The sequence below is a fragment of the Equus asinus genome, chromosome 4 (assembly GCF_041296235.1).
Source record: "Equus asinus isolate D_3611 breed Donkey chromosome 4, EquAss-T2T_v2, whole genome shotgun sequence".
Lineage (NCBI taxonomy): Eukaryota > Metazoa > Chordata > Mammalia > Perissodactyla > Equidae > Equus > Equus asinus.
This window is the reverse complement of record NC_091793.1, coordinates 108,798,042-108,814,965: the sequence shown is the minus strand read 5'-3', so window position 1 is coordinate 108,814,965 and position 16,924 is coordinate 108,798,042. Positions and strand designations below refer to the sequence as shown.

The 16,924-nt window shown below is 39.8% G+C and overlaps 1 protein-coding gene across 1 annotated transcript in view; it reads left to right on the top strand.

Moving 5' to 3' along the window:
* Positions 1–16,924, top strand: part of LRP2 (LDL receptor related protein 2) — a 198,384-nt gene that overhangs the window by 141,549 nt on the left and 39,911 nt on the right. Inside the window, exons 49-57 of the mRNA XM_070508061.1 lie at positions 2,378–2,673; positions 3,979–4,495; positions 7,418–7,570; positions 8,085–8,255; positions 11,548–11,771; positions 12,982–13,159; positions 14,174–14,370; positions 15,087–15,332; positions 16,315–16,443. Coding sequence (XP_070364162.1) covers positions 2,378–2,673; positions 3,979–4,495; positions 7,418–7,570; positions 8,085–8,255; positions 11,548–11,771; positions 12,982–13,159; positions 14,174–14,370; positions 15,087–15,332; positions 16,315–16,443 — 2,111 coding nt within the window. The remainder of the gene's footprint in view (positions 1–2,377; positions 2,674–3,978; positions 4,496–7,417; positions 7,571–8,084; positions 8,256–11,547; positions 11,772–12,981; positions 13,160–14,173; positions 14,371–15,086; positions 15,333–16,314; positions 16,444–16,924) is intronic.

Genomic DNA, 16,924 nt, shown 5'->3' with positions numbered 1-16,924 from the left:
GAGAACAAGAACTGTCAGTTTACAGTCTGCTAGGGAAGGAAATTGAAAAGATACAGGAAGACGTCACAAGAGCAGCCAACAGAGCTTCTGGGGCCATTTGCTTAGGGGCAGGCAGCTCCTCAACAGGCCCTGAGGTACTGGTGGCGTATAGTGTGGTACAGAACTATGTGTTCATGACGGTGGTCCTGAGGAAGTCAGAGAAGGCTAGATCATGTCCTGTGAAGGCTACAAAAGGAGCAGGGATGTGGCATTATGGCCAAAAAATAGTAGTGATTAAAGAAGTAGATAAATATTGTCTAGAAAATATACTCCTGTGGGATGAGTCGTCCCCTGATGAAGCCCAAGTAGACATTGATGAGAGGTGATAGCTTGAGTATTGACAACCTGAAGACATTCGGGAGACAGAGCTGTCTCCTTTTGTGGTGAACTTGCATTTAAATATGCTTAGTCTGTATTTACCTGATATGGATGTGATCTGTAGATTTTTATTCTCTGTAAGTGGAAGGGAATAAATCTTTATCTGTATTTTCTCCCTACTCGCTCAAGAGTTCTATTACTTTGTACTGCAATTTGGTTCTTCTGAATTACGTAAATATTTAATACCATCAGTCAGATTTATTCTGAAAACCTAGACATAGGATCTAGGGAATAGAATTATATCAGGTCTTGATTTTGATCAGACTCTAGGTTATCTCACTCCCTTTCTGGCTTTCTGAGCTTTCTGAGCTCTGCCTACATTATTACTATGATCTTGCAGCCCTGCCAGACTTTTACGGATTTCATTCATCTTGTCCTTCCTTTCTTCCTTCCTTATTTCCTTTCTCTCTCTTCTTCTTTTTTTCGGTGAGCTTTCTGAATTGCTTTTGCCAAGGGTTTATGACAGAGGAGAAAAAATTACTGTTTTTCTGGTATGGGGTCTAAAATAACTCCAAATTCTGTTTGCCCGGAGTGCCAGTAGCCACCACTAAGTGCGCTGTTAATGTGCACCCTCTTGCTTGCTTGGCAGAATGTGTGCTCCTGTATTTCATAGAATGGTACAAGGAGTCATTTTTCCTATTGACTTTTTCTCTCTGGACTTATTACTGACGCTCCTGAAGAACCTGGATAAGACTGAGTTGTGAGCAGTTCGCTGGAATACTGACGTGCAATTGTGTCTAAAAACCTAGTGATTTGCTTGCCTAATTGACTTTTTTTTCCTCTTGGATTGAATCTAAACTAGAGGAAAGAAAGCATTGGTATCTCAAATCATTTGGAAATGATCTGGAGACCAAATGGGGCTGAGCCAGCTTGCTTTGATCACAGCTCTCTTTACAGTTACTTGCACGCATTTTGGTATAAATCACATTGGAAGTACCCTAGGTTTGTGGGTGGGAGTGCTGATTAGAAGACCTGACCACAGGTCAGTTGTAAAATTGACCACATTCAACTTTGAAATCTTAATGTTTTTTTAATTCTCTGCCTCTAGTTCCCATGCCTTCCGTAGTGAATTATTTTACGAATTGTCAAACATTAGTTGTTCCCATCCAAGACTCCTTTATACTTAGGATGAGTACTGTTACTGTTAGCAGGACCTCCCTCCCCCCCCCCCCTCAGTAATCATGACTTTCATGGGATCTTGGAATAATGTAGAGAAGAAAGACTAGTCTGGCTCACAGAATTTCAGGAATGTCCTCAGGATGCCTGGGAACGTTAGGTCCCCAAATACCTCCTAGAACTATGAAATGCCTCCTTCCTTTGCCGATTGTCCATGCTAATCTACTAGTTTTCCATCCTTTTCAACACTGTAACCATTCACATGTCATGGTAGGTAGCAGGAGTGTTATAATGAAAAAGGGAAGGAACAGGACTGCTACTGCAAACATTACTCCAATTGGAAGATATGTGTTCATGGAGGACACATCTAATAATCTTATCATTTATAATATATAGTACTTACCCTATGAATTTCCACTTGAGTATGGGCACTTCTATCATATGGCTACCAAAGATATTGCCAGTGTTGATAAACTGTCTCATTATCCGACGAATAGATCTGATGAACAACAAAATTATAAAAGCTGTATTTAATTAATTTATCAACTGGGGAAAAAAAGGAATGCAATTATTTTTAATAGCTCTAGACCCACATTTCCATGGTATCAACCAACACCTGGGGAAGTTGTATGGAATGCTAAATATTAGATTCATCTAGAGCTAGAGATTGGTGGGGTGGAAGAGGATTCTGGGGGAGAGAGGACTTAAGGACAGTGATGATCTTGGTATTGAAATAGTCGACCTGGCATTCAGGTAGATGGAGGAGGAAGCAAAGCCCCAAGTGGGTGATAGTTGAGACTTGTTGTCAACCTCTCCAAGAGTGATACTCGGTCTCCTAACACAGGTGTGACTGGCGTAATGACTGTGGTGACTACAGTGATGAGAGGGAATGCTCCTACCCCACCTGCAATGAGAATCAGTTTACCTGTCAGAATGGGATCTGCATTTATAAGGTCTACACCTGCGATGGGGAAAATGACTGTGGAGATGACTCTGATGAGCTGGAGCACCTGTGCCACACCCCAGAAACCACGTGCCACCCCCATCAGTTCAAGTGTGACAACGGGAACTGCATTGAGATGGTGAAAGTCTGCAACCACCTAGATGACTGTTTAGACAACAGTGACGAGAAAGGATGTGGTGAGTGTTGCGGAAGATTTGGGAGAAAGAAAACGGGAGACTGATTGTGGATTCTCAACTCTTTATGACCTTCCAGTTTGTCCTCTGAGTAGAAAATTACCAGATTACTATTGTTTGTCTACCAAAGGACAAGGATTTCTTGGTATATGAGGTTAGTACACAAACATTTTTGGACTAATTCGTCAGTTAGGCAGTTCATTACAGAGAATGGAGGATGAGCATATTCAGGCCATCAGTACCTAACAACATTGTTAAACAAGGCAAACAATGTTGATTCTCTTTGAACCCTTGGGATGACTTGTTACCTGGACTGTCCATCTGCTAGAATTCCTTAGCCTGTTCTTCATTTTCATCCTCAGGTGTTTGAAGGGGACAGTTTTAACCTCCCCCTCACCCCAACCTCCACAAGTAAACCAGTGTAGAATTTGTAATACACACAATTAGTAAGAACGTGTTCTCTTCTCTCTGTGTATAGTTTTTGGGTGAGCTTGGCCATGTGTCACAGAACCAGCCAGAGGTAGAGTGCTGGATGGCTCATCCCACTTTGTGAGAGCCAAATGTATATCTGTGATCAGTGATGTCACACTGGTAGTCTGAAATTGGTCATGGTGTATTTGCACCACTGAAATGGAAGATGCTACCAGTGAGAGCATTTTGTTCCCCCAGAGACCGGTTTTACCAGCACATTACTGGCCACGCTCTTTGTACTGCTCTTCCTTCTCTCTCCTGCCATTTTACTTTTTAAATTATTGTTTAAAAGAAGATTGGCTGGTATAGGATTCAAAGTCAAACTTAAGCTTGTTAGTTCTATTAGATATTCAAACCACTGGTGAAAGATTAAGTTGAGGAGAAAGTTTAAAAAACAGTGACTTTTGAGTAATCTATGGCCTTTAGAAATCCCTTATTGTCTGTCTACTTTCAGCATGATTCATTAAGGATTGGTGATGTAGAGTGGAAATGCTGACTATAGATCATTATCGTGGATCCATTGCTGCCATTTTAGTTTTTTAGTGCTTTTGTTTTTTTTATGAGGAAGATTGGCCCTGAGCTAACATCTGTTGCCAATCTTCTTCTTTTTGCTTGAGGAAGATTGTCACTGAGCTAACATCTGTGCCAATCCTCCTTTATTTTATGTGGGATGCTGCCACAGCATGGCTTGACAAGCAGCACTAGGTCCACGCCCAGGATCTGGACCTGCAAAACCTGGCCTGCCGAAGCAGAGCACATGAACTTTACCACTATGCCACGGGGCTGACCGCCATTGCTGCCATTTTAGGTTCTCTAATATTTGTCTTTAACTTACAGGTATTAATGAGTGCAATGACGCTTCACTCAGTGGCTGCGACCAAAACTGCACAGATACTTTAACCAGTTTCTATTGTTCTTGTCATCCTGGTTACAAGCTTATGTCTGACAAGCGGACTTGTAATGATATTGATGAATGCAAAGAGACACCCTTTGTCTGTAGCCAGAAGTGTGAGAATGTAATAGGCTCCTACATCTGTAAGTGTGCCCCGGGCTACATTCGAGAACCAAATGGAAAGAACTGCCGGCAGAACAGTGACATCGAGCCCTATCTCATTTTTAGCAACCGTTACTATTTGAGAAATCTAACTACAGATGGCCATTATTACTCCCTCATTTTGCAAGGACTGGGCAATGCTGTGGCCCTGGATTTTGACCGAGTAGAAAAAAGACTGTACTGGATTGATAGAGAGAATAAAGTCATTGAGAGAATGTTTCTGAATAAAACAAACAGAGAGACAGTCATAAACCATAGACTACCAGCTGCTGAAAGTCTGGCTGTAGACTGGGTTACTAGGTAAGAAAACACCAAAGAGCTTTTTAAAAGTTAAAAAGTTTTCTGTTTTTTAAAAAATATTCTAACCATGTTTTCGTCTTAACAGGGAATTGATCTTTTCAACCTGAGTTAATATGTGGATATATTTAATGCTCCTGCATGTTTTTTTCCTGCTGTGTACCTAATATTCAAATAGGATACCACAGAATCTAAAATCTAGCGATTTTAAGAATTTATGGTGTAATTTTTATGGGAGAGGGGCATCACAAAGGAGGAAAGAGCTCTGCTATTGCTGGCCATTCAGTGAACTAGAGATGATTTTAAGGGTGATTCATAAATTCGTTGGTGCATTCAGTCATTTAAAACTGCTTTCTAAGTGCCTCCTACAGGCTGTGCCAGGCACAAGGGGTCTAGAGGTAAGCAAGACAGACTCAGCCCCTGCTTTCCTGGAGTTCACAGGCTTGCTTACAACGCTAGTCATTCCCAGCCTGGGCTGGTCATACAATAAAGGACAGCCAAACTGAAGCTCTTTTATTTTGAGATAGTTCTTCTAGAAGCTGAGGGTCTTTAAGGTGGCAGGTGGTGTTTTAATTGAACTTTACCAGATCAACAACACCTCTTAACATTGCTGTTGAATATTGAATCTATCAGATACTTGGCAGCATAAAGTAGTTGGCTTTGTGGTTAAAGGACATGAAGCTGCAGGCACTTGTGCTGCACATATTATTGCTGCAGTCGGCCCAGACCTACAGAGGACTCTTCCACAGCTTCCATATTTGACCATCTTAAGAGTAAAGATCCAAAAATGGGGAGGTGGAAAGTTTGCTTCCTAGTTCTGCCTGAATAGTAGCTGGCCTGCCCTGGGACTCAATAAGTGCCTGCTGAGTAGTGAATAAAATATTGACTATGAGAATATGAGCATTTTATTTATAGTGGCTCTACTGGGTGTCAAAAAACATAGTGATTAATGATTTACAGGAAGAGAACTAAATATGGTACTGTTCCTGCCCCATCCTTTGCTCCAATTCAGGGAAAAAAATATTTTAACCCTGAGATATTGTCATTCAGCCCTCTCTCCCTCAAACTGGTAGGATGATATTTTCCCCTGGATTTTAGCTACTTTCCTCTCCATGTAGGCATGTTCTTGACCACAGGAGAGAATTAGGTACATGTGTGGTAGCGGGGAAGCTAGAGCAAGAAACTCTAGGCTGAGGGTAGGATGAAATATCCTATGACCAAAGTATTTTCTCAGATGTTCAAGAAGGAGCACAACTAGGCTAAACATTCCTTAAAACACAAAGGAAGAATAGCACCCAGTTACATTTAAGTGTGTAGGGGAGATTTCTAAGATATTAACTTCATTGAAATTGGAAACATTTCCCCAACATCAATAAAGATAGCCACTGCTAACCTAAGGGTGTTTTGTTTCCAAAGTCCTTACTCTTGATACACTAGTTTTTAAAAGCACCATTACGTACGTTGGAAGATTGTGCTGGCTCTTAGTCCTCTTAATTTTTCCATTAGTGGGGATGGAGTGTCTCTTAAAAAGAGTCTGCTGACAAGGCCAGTCTTTTGACTGTGGAATGAAGAGAAATTAATGAGTTGGCAGTAAGCTCAATAGAGTGATGTGCCCTATGGTGTAGCCAACCTTGAATTCCTGCTCTACCTGCTTGCTAATTGTACAACCTCAGGACCTGAGCAGCTTCATCAGGAAAACAGGGATGATAATAGCACCCGCTCCTAGACTTGTTGTGATCTTAAATAATATAATGTTTTAAAAAGTCCTTAGCCTAGGGCCTGAGATTTAGTAAGTATTCAACAAATAGCTGCTATTCTTTGCTTCTGCATTGATGGAATCCAAGACTGTGGCCATCTCATTCATCAGGATTTACTCAACTGAATGAACTGGCAAGGCTTGTACATTTATGCTCATAAATTCCCTCATCCTCAAGCCTAAGAAGGATGCTGCTGTCCTAAGCTAAATATTCTGACACCCAGCATGGTTGGATCAGTGCTTACCTTTTGCAAGGAGACATTTGGTCCTTTTGGAAGGGAAATCATTCTCCTTCCAGTTGGAATTGACTATGAGAGCCTAAACGACACTCAGATTCTAGAGGCATTGAACTCTTTGGAAGGTTATGGACACTTTAGGTCTCTGGTGAAAGTTGTGGACCCCTTGCTGGATAAAAGTACTTAACACATTTTATGCTCACACAATTTTGCATCAGTTTTAGAGGATTCACAGACCTCCCAAAGCGCAAGCTACCCTGATATCAGGTTAGGGACCCCAATTAAGAACCCCTGCCTTAGAGAAAATAAATGGCTCCTATTGACTAGCAATATATTTAGAACTGAAATATCCTTGAGGTAGGAATTTCTGAGAGATTCTAACACATTTTTATAGCTTTTTAAGTTTGACTAAATAAAACCTAGCACAGGATAAGAAACTCATTTTGCCAGCCTAGTCTGGTGGAGCCAGGGAGGAGTAAGATTTCTCTATCCTAAGGATGCCGTGATTCAGTTTCTTTGTGCAGTCTCACTGATACATTCAGACAAGTCTGTTTCCTCAACTTGACCATTTAAACTCTAGTTCATGACACTCATTGCTCTCACTCCCCCTTCCCTGCTCCTCTAAGCCTTTGCATTGCCTAGGGAGGATGCCTTATGCTGCATGAAGAAAGTAAAGCCAGAATCCTGTGTGAGGTGTGGCCCCAGAATTCCCTATGTGGCATCACTTTCAAGTAGGAATTATAGCACACATTCTTGCATCTTCCATTGCAGGAAGGTCAACTATTTTCCCTTGTCCTTGTTTGCTTGGGGAGAAGTGCCTTCTAACAGCTGTTGGTGTGATTCCAAAGTAACTTGCATAGGAAATTGGGTGGCTAAAAATGCAATTTCACAAGCAAAATAGCTGTATCGGTAACTTCTGGTTCTCCATTTCAGAAAGCTTTATTGGTTAGATACCTACCTGAAATGCCTGTCTGTCTCTGAGCTGAATGGTCAATACCGCCGCAAGCTGGCTGAGCACTGTATGGATGCCAACAATACCTTGTGCTTTGAAAATCCCAGAGGAATTGTCCTTCACCCTCAATATGGGTATTGTCTCCCTGTAATCTTGGGCTCTTCTTTACTGCCCTAATTCTGCATTTGTTACCAAATAGGCTGTTCACGTAGTTATCTCAAGGCCAGTATTTTGCTGGGATTTGTCTTCTGCTTTTCCTACCTGCTAAATGGTTTAGTATAATGGGTAGAAACATGGCTTGTTCAAATGATATTCATCAGCTATTCTATTTTCTTTGCCATGACACACCATTTCACTTTCAAGTCACATATTTTGGCTGCATGTAAAGAATATTACGGTTAAAAAAAAGTAACCCACCTTTTCTGGACTCTCCATGTCAAATCTACTGAAATCCCCAGTTAATCATGTTTATTCTTGAGGATTTCTTGTACCTCATCTTCTTTTAGATTATTTTCTATTAGTTCTTTTTTCTTTCCCAGAGTCTCTGTAGAATGTAAACTCTGTTTCTCTAATTGGAGAAGAACTATGTCTTTTGGCTACTGACTTCTCTTGGCTTTAGGAACTGACCCTTTGTGTTTGCTCCAACAGGTATGTCTACTGGGCAGACTGGGCTAGCCGAGCGTACATTGGGAGAGTAGGCATGGATGGAACCAACAAGTCTGTGATTATCTCTACCAAGATAGTGTGGCCCAATGGCATCACTATTGATTACACCAATGATCTACTCTACTGGGCAGATGCTCACCTGGGTTACATTGAGTACGTACCTAGAAAAGAATGAAACAAACTGGGTAACTGTTGATTCCAAACACCAGGGCTTGTGTTGCCAGTGTTTTATTCCCATGCAGCTTCTAACTGGCCTATGTATTGGAAGTCACTCTAAGATCACTTCTATCTGACACTGCTTATAGGCAGTTCTCTGAGGTCTATAGTATGGTGCAGTAGAAAGAGCGTGAACTTTGAAATCATACAGATTAGGTTTTTATCCAGGTACTTTCATTTCTTATTGTTTTTTTGGTCTCAAAAATGGAGCTAGTAATCTCTCCCCTGTGGTAGTCAGCTTAGTGCTCAACTCATCTTAATTTCTTTATCCCTTTACTTTTCCCATCCCTCCCAAATATATGGTTAATTGATTTTAGAATTTGAAAAAATAAAAAGAGCAAAAGTGTTGAAAAGGTTTTCCCTAAAATACTTTGGTGCATTTATTGATAAGTACAATGAAGCGTTTTATGTAGCAGTAGAGTGTATTAACATTTATTCATATGATAATGCATTTAAATCATTCTAGTAATAGGATAATTTTTTAAAAGTGTGTTAAAAATTATACTGTTCAATGAAAAATACTCATTGATTGTAAAAAAGATAATACACATTACTAACCAACTAGAACATGTTTATTTTGGGGCACTGCTAGTTATGGCCTAATTGGTCTGCAGTAAGGTCTTCTAAGAAATTATTTATGAAAAAATACCCAGATATACAACCTGTTGCATTCAAAAGCATGGAATTGCCATTAATTCAGCAAAGCTATTTCAAAGGCCTTTGAAATTTCTTTCATTCTGTTAAATTTATTTTGCTGCCAAAGTTAGTGTAGAAATTTTTGAAGTTCTCTAATCTTATGCTCTCTTGGGAACATGCTACTGAGAAAGAAGGAATACTGGGCACACATGCTAGTGCTCTCTCCTCCTATGCTCATGGCAGACATTGTTAATCAATCCCAGAGCCCTATTCTGTTGAACTGACGCTTCCCCGGAATCCTTTCCAGTTAACACATGTGATGAGGACTCCTTGCCGCCCCTGGCCTGGAAAGCAGAAGATACTGGGCTGTTTCTCCCGGCTATGCCATCAGCCTCTGCTACTCTCCAACGTCTGTTTTGAGCTCAGCCTTTTGGAATTACCTCATGATCTTAGTGTTTTTTTTTTTTTCTTTTTAAATTGAGATATGATTGACATATAACATTGCATTAGTTTCAGGTTTACAGTGTAATGATTTAATATATATATATTGCAAAATGATCACCACGGTATGTCTAGTTAACATCCATCACCACACAGCTGCAATTTTTTTTTCTTGTGATGTGAGCTTTTAAGATCTACTCTCTTAGCAACTTTCAAATATACAATACAGTATTATTAACTATAGTTACCATGTTGTATGATGTTAGTTTTAAGATATGTTTAGGGTAAGTAGGAAAGAAGACTTTGGAAAATTGAAGGTTATAGGGATTTTGGCATGTGATGCTTTGGGAATACTTACTTGTCCTTGTTCATTTGACATACTAAGGCAATCCTTTAGTGTTCTCTTTGCAGAATTTACCATAGCAGATGCTAACTCACTCTTAGAGATCAACTTTGGTCAGAAGAAGTAGAATATTACCTCCAGATTATTTGTACCATTTTAATGTAATATTCAGGTGGTGACATCCTTGGCCCTTCCTACAGTGTATGTATCCCCTCTTTGAAGGGACATCATAGAGCTTAGTTAGCTTTCCATAAAATCCTACTTTGAATTCATAGAAGCATCAAAGAATTCAAAGAAGCTTCAACAACTTTCTTGTTGGACTTTTGTTGTCCTTCAGGACTTATAGATGGTTCTTGGTCTTGAAAGCTTAGTAGGTTTGATGAAATAGGCAGCCTTGATAATGTTTGAAGGCACATTAGAGGCAAAAAGGAATTTTCTAGCTAGTTAATATTCTGTTCACTTTTTGATAAAATATGTTATAGATTATTTGTGTAGCTGGATTTTAAAATTCAGGCAATAAGTTACCATATAAAAATCCAAGCATAGTATCAGGCACTGTGATCTGAGAATGAATGAAACTTTAATTTTCATGTAGCCATGTTGACTTGATCAGCTGTTGGAGGGGTAGCAATGCCTATGTTCAGAAATAGATTTCATAGACTATGTAAAGCAATACATTTTTATAGAGCATCCAATCCATTTATTGTACTTGTTGGGATGTGCAAATAAATCCTTGTAGCTATGCCCTGTGATTCTACACTTGACCAAAAATAAGTGTGTCTGAGATCTTTATACCGGGATCACGCAAGAACCAAAAAGGAAGATCTTGAGACTACTTTCTGGTCTATGACTTTTTTAAAGAAGCAGATAGTGACTAAGTTCTGGTCATTTACCTGCAGTTTTATCAACAGAGGCCAAAAAGGTCTTCAGGTTTTCCTGACTTCTATAAGTTACTGTAAATTATAATATTTTGGAAAATATTTTTAATATTGCATGGCTAACATTACCAAGTTTCTTAGTTGCTAGCTCCTTCTACCTCCTGTTTGAATTTTAGGGGCTGCTCCAAAACTTAAAAATATTAAAATATCAATTATTTGACATAGACTCATAGTAATGAATGACACGTTGGAACTAGGAGGACCTGGAAATTTGGCTGTGGATGATTTGTACCATCTTGAAATCAGAGAACTTCCTCTGGAGGTTTATTCACCTGGAGAAGTATTCATCAGTAGTGCCCAGGGCATGATTAATAATAAATGTGCTGCCAGTGTATGCAAAGTTAAGCCTGCGGGCCTATAATTTGACTCATCTAGTATATTCCTCTCAGATTATACTGAGAATTCAGCTATCTCCTAGAACAGCTTCTCCTCTGAAGTGTTCAGGAGAAGGCAGAATTCCAGCTTTATATTGTGATTCTCTGATTTCTTCCAGTAACTTGGGATTCATCCCAGTATATCAAAAAGATGATGAATGGAAAACATCGTTGTAAAAGGTTATAAGCCTATGACAGCTGAACCATCTGCAGGAAAGCAGCTGTGGTTAGGAATTAGTGATTGTTTAAACTCCTGTGGCTATTCCTATCTTTTAAGCATCGCTTTTTTAAAGCAAACTTTTACTTCTTTTGTTCAGTCAAAATATACGTTAAGTTTAGCTCTTATTTAAAGACTAGGAATTTTGGGGAGGATCTGAACTTCAGTTTCCTTTGGAAGGTGGAATGGTATTAATTGATTTGTCAGTTCATCTGTCATTAAAGGCATTAGGGGAGAGGCATTATCTTCATTGAGTAACTCTTTCTTCCTCTTACCTCAGGTATTCTGATTTGGAGGGCAACCATCGGCACACTGTGTATGATGGGATGCTGCCTCACCCTTTTGCTATTACCATTTTTGAAGACACTATTTATTGGACAGATTGGAATACAAGGACAGTTGAAAAGGGAAACAAATATGATGGATCAGATAGGATGGTGCTGGTGAACACAACACATAAACCATTTGACATCCATGTGTATCATCCATATAGGCAGCCAATTGGTGAGTAGGCGATTCAGAAGTTTGGCACAGTTGCTTTAGGTTCTCCGTATGCCTTTCTTGTGTTTTTAAGCATAAACGTCATTATTTATAAAGGGATTGGTGTTACTTGTTAATATTTTCTACAAAACATATGCTGAGAGTTGAGGGTATGGAAGTATCTTTAGAGTTCATTCTCCTACTCCTGGGAAAGGCTGCTTATAACTCTTCTTTTTCTTAAAACTTGCTCTATTCTTAAAGACCAGTCTGGGTTTTTTTTTTTTTTTTTTGATAAGAATTAACAATTGTCATGTTTCTATATTTACTTCATCTATTTTAGTGGGAGGACTGAAGTATATTAAAGTGAGTTAAAAATATCATGACACTGCAGCCCTAAATAAGAAAGCTCTTTTGAAAAATAAGGACATTTCCTATACAACCACAATAAATTATAACACCTAAGAGATTGACGATCATTCCTTAATATTAAGATTAATCTATTGAAATGATTGATTTAAAAGAAATGTTTAAAAGAAGATTACAATCAGTATAAGATGTGATTTATTAAATGTTTATTTGCATATGATATTGTGTTGTATATTAAATATATGTTATTTTCATTTTCTAGAAGGTAATAATGTTGAGAGGATCACATTTCAGTGTTTCATAAGTTAGGAAATGTGTTTTTTTGCTTGTGAACTTTTATTTCCTTTCATGCAATTAAAGCCATTTTATGATTTATAGGTAATCTAGCAAAGGTCTGGAGTACACTTTGGGGAGAGGATGGATTCAATTAATCCTCCCCTCCAAGTGGCAGCCCAGAGAATTGCTCAGTTTGTCCATCCTCCTCATTCTTGGCCATACTTTTGTTGCCTATATCCTTAAAATGAGTGAATATAGTATCTGCTGGAAATTAAAACTTTAACTTGGGTTCTGGGCACGTGATCGTAAGCTAAGTTTCCAACCTCCTCTCTAAGGACTTTGAGAAACAGCTATTTTTTTAGCGCTAAACACAAGTGGGTATGCCTCACTTCTGGCAGCACATACATCTGTTTTCTCAAAGCACAGGATTGCTTATACAGCTCTACCATCTGTCCTGTTTATGACTTGGAAGAAGCATGAAACTAGGATTTTTCTTACTCTTAAAGAGGTGATAAGTTTGATGAGGTGGGTGATCAGCTCATTTGTGCTTAGTAACCTGAATAAACATATCTGTTTCTTCTCCTTTCACTAGTGAACAATCCTTGTGGTACCAACAATGGTGGCTGTTCGCATCTCTGCCTCATCAAAGCAGGAGGAAAGGGATTCACCTGTGAGTGTCCAGATAGCTTCCAAGCCCTCAGGCTGGATGACAGAACCCACTGCCTGCCCCTGTGCTCTAGCACCCAATTCCTGTGTGCTAACAATGAAAAGTAAGGTTCTCTCTTCTCTCTCCACACTACCTCTCTGTCCCTTGGACATACAGACCTTCAAGGCTTCAGGAGGTGGGAGCTTTCCAATGAACCAAGATTTTGGCTAATTAATTTGGTTCATTTGGAATTTGGCAAGACTCTCAGTCTCCAGCTTCAGATAATTTTTTCATGAACAGATGGAATTTGTTAACCAAATGGTTATGCTTATGTATGCAAGTTTTTATATCTCTAGAGAGGAAGCAAACCATGTGTTTTTTATTTTTAACAAATTGTTCTAAGTGTCAGGGCCAGAGTGTATATAAGTGTATACTGAAAAATAGCCCTCAAGAGTGACAGAATTTCTCTGTCTTTTCTGCACATATATTGGCGTAGCTCCTTACTATGTCCAGGTACACATTCAAATCTACTTTTGATCATTCGTGTTTGCTATGAAACATGGCCACAGATTATTTCCCTAACAATGGCCATAGGCCATTGATGACTAAGGGGAATGAATCACAGAGTGGAGTGGGGAGAGGCATTAATGCAAATCATAGCATCTAAGATTCAATGGCAGATTATTTTGATGATTAAATAGATATCTTAGATTAAGAATCTAGCATACACTTATCACATAGGCTCTCAACAAACATGAGTGTCCTCCGCTTCCCAGCTAATACGTGAGTGTTTCTTTTATATCACCTTAGCAGACAGTCCCAACCAATCTCTGCTTCCAGAACCACGGCTCCAAACACACACGCCACTGTTTGTTGTGGCAGGAATTTTATCATCACATTCAAAGCATTTTTTCAGCGTGTATTTGGGTCTTAACAGACTTGTTCTGTCTCATCTATTAATGTTTTCTCTGAAAATACACCACAGGAACCAAGGTTAATTGATCCTCTTCTAGGGCCGTGAAAGAGCTCATGCATGTCATTACTTGGAGTTCGGTTTTGACATCTTTCCAGATGGCTGTTGCCTGCTTCTCTACCCGTAGTGCTTCGCTAAGAGAAGTGCTCTATTTTCTCTGTGCAGGTGTATTCCTATCTGGTGGAAATGTGATGGGCAGAGAGATTGCTCAGATGGCTCCGATGAACCCACCATTTGCCCACCGCGCTACTGCCGGTTAGGACAGTTCCAGTGCAAGGACGGCAACTGTACCAGCCCCCACTTCCTGTGCAATGCTCACGAAGACTGCCCTGATGGGTCTGATGAAGACCATATTCTTTGTGGTGTGTTGAATTGCTTTATGCCTTCTTTGCCCACCTCTATAGTTGATTGTGTACAATCATTATTTTGTGGGTATTTTCTGAATATCGTAAACCAAAAACCCATCCAAAGTCCTAGGAGAAAACTCAGAATTCATCCTATATCTATTTTTATAAAGTATATTTTGAAATTCTAAGGTCTCTACAAGGCAAATGGTTGAGGTAAATCATAAGTTGTCTATATTGGTGGTTCTTTACCATATGTGATACATAGAACCCTCCTTGAGAGCTAACGCTGAGGGCAAAATGAGGGTTTCCCACCCTCATTTTAAATAAAGACTCTCTCTTGTAGCATTTACTTATTTTTCCACTTTTAAAAAGCTTCCCCTCCAAAAACCCTCCAAACTAAAAACAACATATCAACAACAGCAACAAACCAAAGTTTGGAAACTATTGTCCATTAGAAGAAAAGGGACAGGAGAAGGTGAATTTAGTAGGCCATCAGTGATTCAATTTTTATCCTCTAGTACTGCATGCAAGAAAAAGATATTTAAGAATTTAGGAGACAGTAATAGTCAAAGGAATAAGTGCCCATGTGCTAACTAGCCGATAAAAGTGCATTAGGACATAAATCCTCCAAAAAGAAATTACCATCGAGTTCTCCAGGATTGATTGGTGTAAATTAGGAGCTTCTGTTCCTGACAACTTCCAAGCTGATAACCAAATGACCCTGCTTGCAGAGCATCACCAGTGTGAGTCCAATGAATGGCAGTGTGCCAACAAACGTTGCATCCCAGAAGCCTGGCAGTGTGACTCAGAGAACGACTGTGAGGATAACTCAGATGAAGACAGTTCCCACTGTGCCAGGAGGATCTGCCAGCCAGGCTATTTTATGTGTGCCAATGGCCGCTGCATCCCTCAGAACTGGAAGTGTGATGTAGACAATGACTGTGGAGACTACTCAGATGAGCCCATCCAGGAATGCAGTAAGTTCCTGTGGGAGGAGCGTGGCCTCACCAGGAGCAGGAAACAAAAAGAAACTCTGTGTGGACTGAGAGAGGATGTGGAGTCCTCTGCTTCAGCCCCACGGGGTACTCCTTCTTGATTCTCCCTCCTAACTCTGGCACTGCAGGCAACATATAGCTATATGGCTTGTAGGTTGAACCAGACCCTTTTTCTGAAGTGGGTGATTCCTCCTCTTGATACACTGAATGTCTAACTGTCCAGAATATGCCAACAAGAACTTACATTTTGTATATCTAGTACTTTCTCATTTGAGCCTCAGAGAAACATTATCAGGTAGGGAAGGTGAGTGTTACCAATTCCCATTTTACAGATGAGAAAACTGAAGCTCACCTTAAGTGCATGGTCACATTTCTGTTTAGTGGCAGAGCGGATACTTCAACCCAGGTTTTTTTTTACTTCAAACCTAGTCTCCCCCAGCACCCCCCACCCCAATTTTGTACTGCGACATGAGTGAGTGGTACTGATATAGTGAGAAAATTTAGGACTCTATTGGAGCCAGCCCAGTGATTGAGTGTTAAGTTCACATGCTACATTTTGGTGGCCCAGGGTTCACCAGTTTGGATCCTGATTGCAGACCTATGCACTGCTCATCAAGCCATGATGTGGCAGCATCTCACATAGAGAAACTGGAATGACCTGCAACTAGGATATACAACTGTGTGCTGGGGCTTTGGGGACAAAAGGAAAAAAAAAAAAGGAGGCAATAGATGTTAGCTCAGGGCCAATCTTCCAGGAAAAGTACTTAGGACTCTATCTTTCTGCTCTTGGTGAACAGATCACACCTAAAACAGACACATGTTGCCAAAATCAATTTAGCTGGTGACAGGGTAGTTGTTACTCAGCACCACATGCTAAATATGACAATGGAAAGATGTCTTTTGGTGGCATTTCCTGGCAGGACTGAGACTTTAGTCCTGACTTTGCTACTTCCTCTCTTTTCAGTGAGCGCTGCCCATCGCTGTGACAACTATACGGAATTCAGCTGTAGAACGAACTACCGCTGCATCCCACAGTGGGCTGTGTGCAATGGTTTCAATGACTGCAGGGACAACAGTGATGAGCAAGGCTGTGGTAGGAGAGGTTGCAGGGGAGTTGGGAAGGGACAAGAAAACTTAAGTGTCAAGTGCCATTATTAGAGGATGAGAGTGGATTTGCATGTCATCTTTCTTTGTTTACCTCTGAAAAAGGGCCATCTATTGATTCTTCTAATACTATGCTATATTTTTATAGCATTTTACAGGTTATTGTGGGAGTTTAATTTATATCATCTTACCCAAAATCTCATCCCAAAGGATACTATAGTGGGGAAGACATTATTAAGATATTAGGAACGTGTAATTTCTCCCGAAGGTAGAATCCTTATTTACACTTGACAAGTTTAAATTGTTTGTCTGATCTTACAGATTGATAGAAATTGGTAGGAGGAGTAGAGAAAAGATTTGGTGTCTGTTGCTAAAGAGAATATTTCAAAATCAGAATTTTTTTATTTGGAGATTTTCATATTCTGAATGTCTCTCTGACTTTCCATATCATCTATTGGACAGCTGTAGTC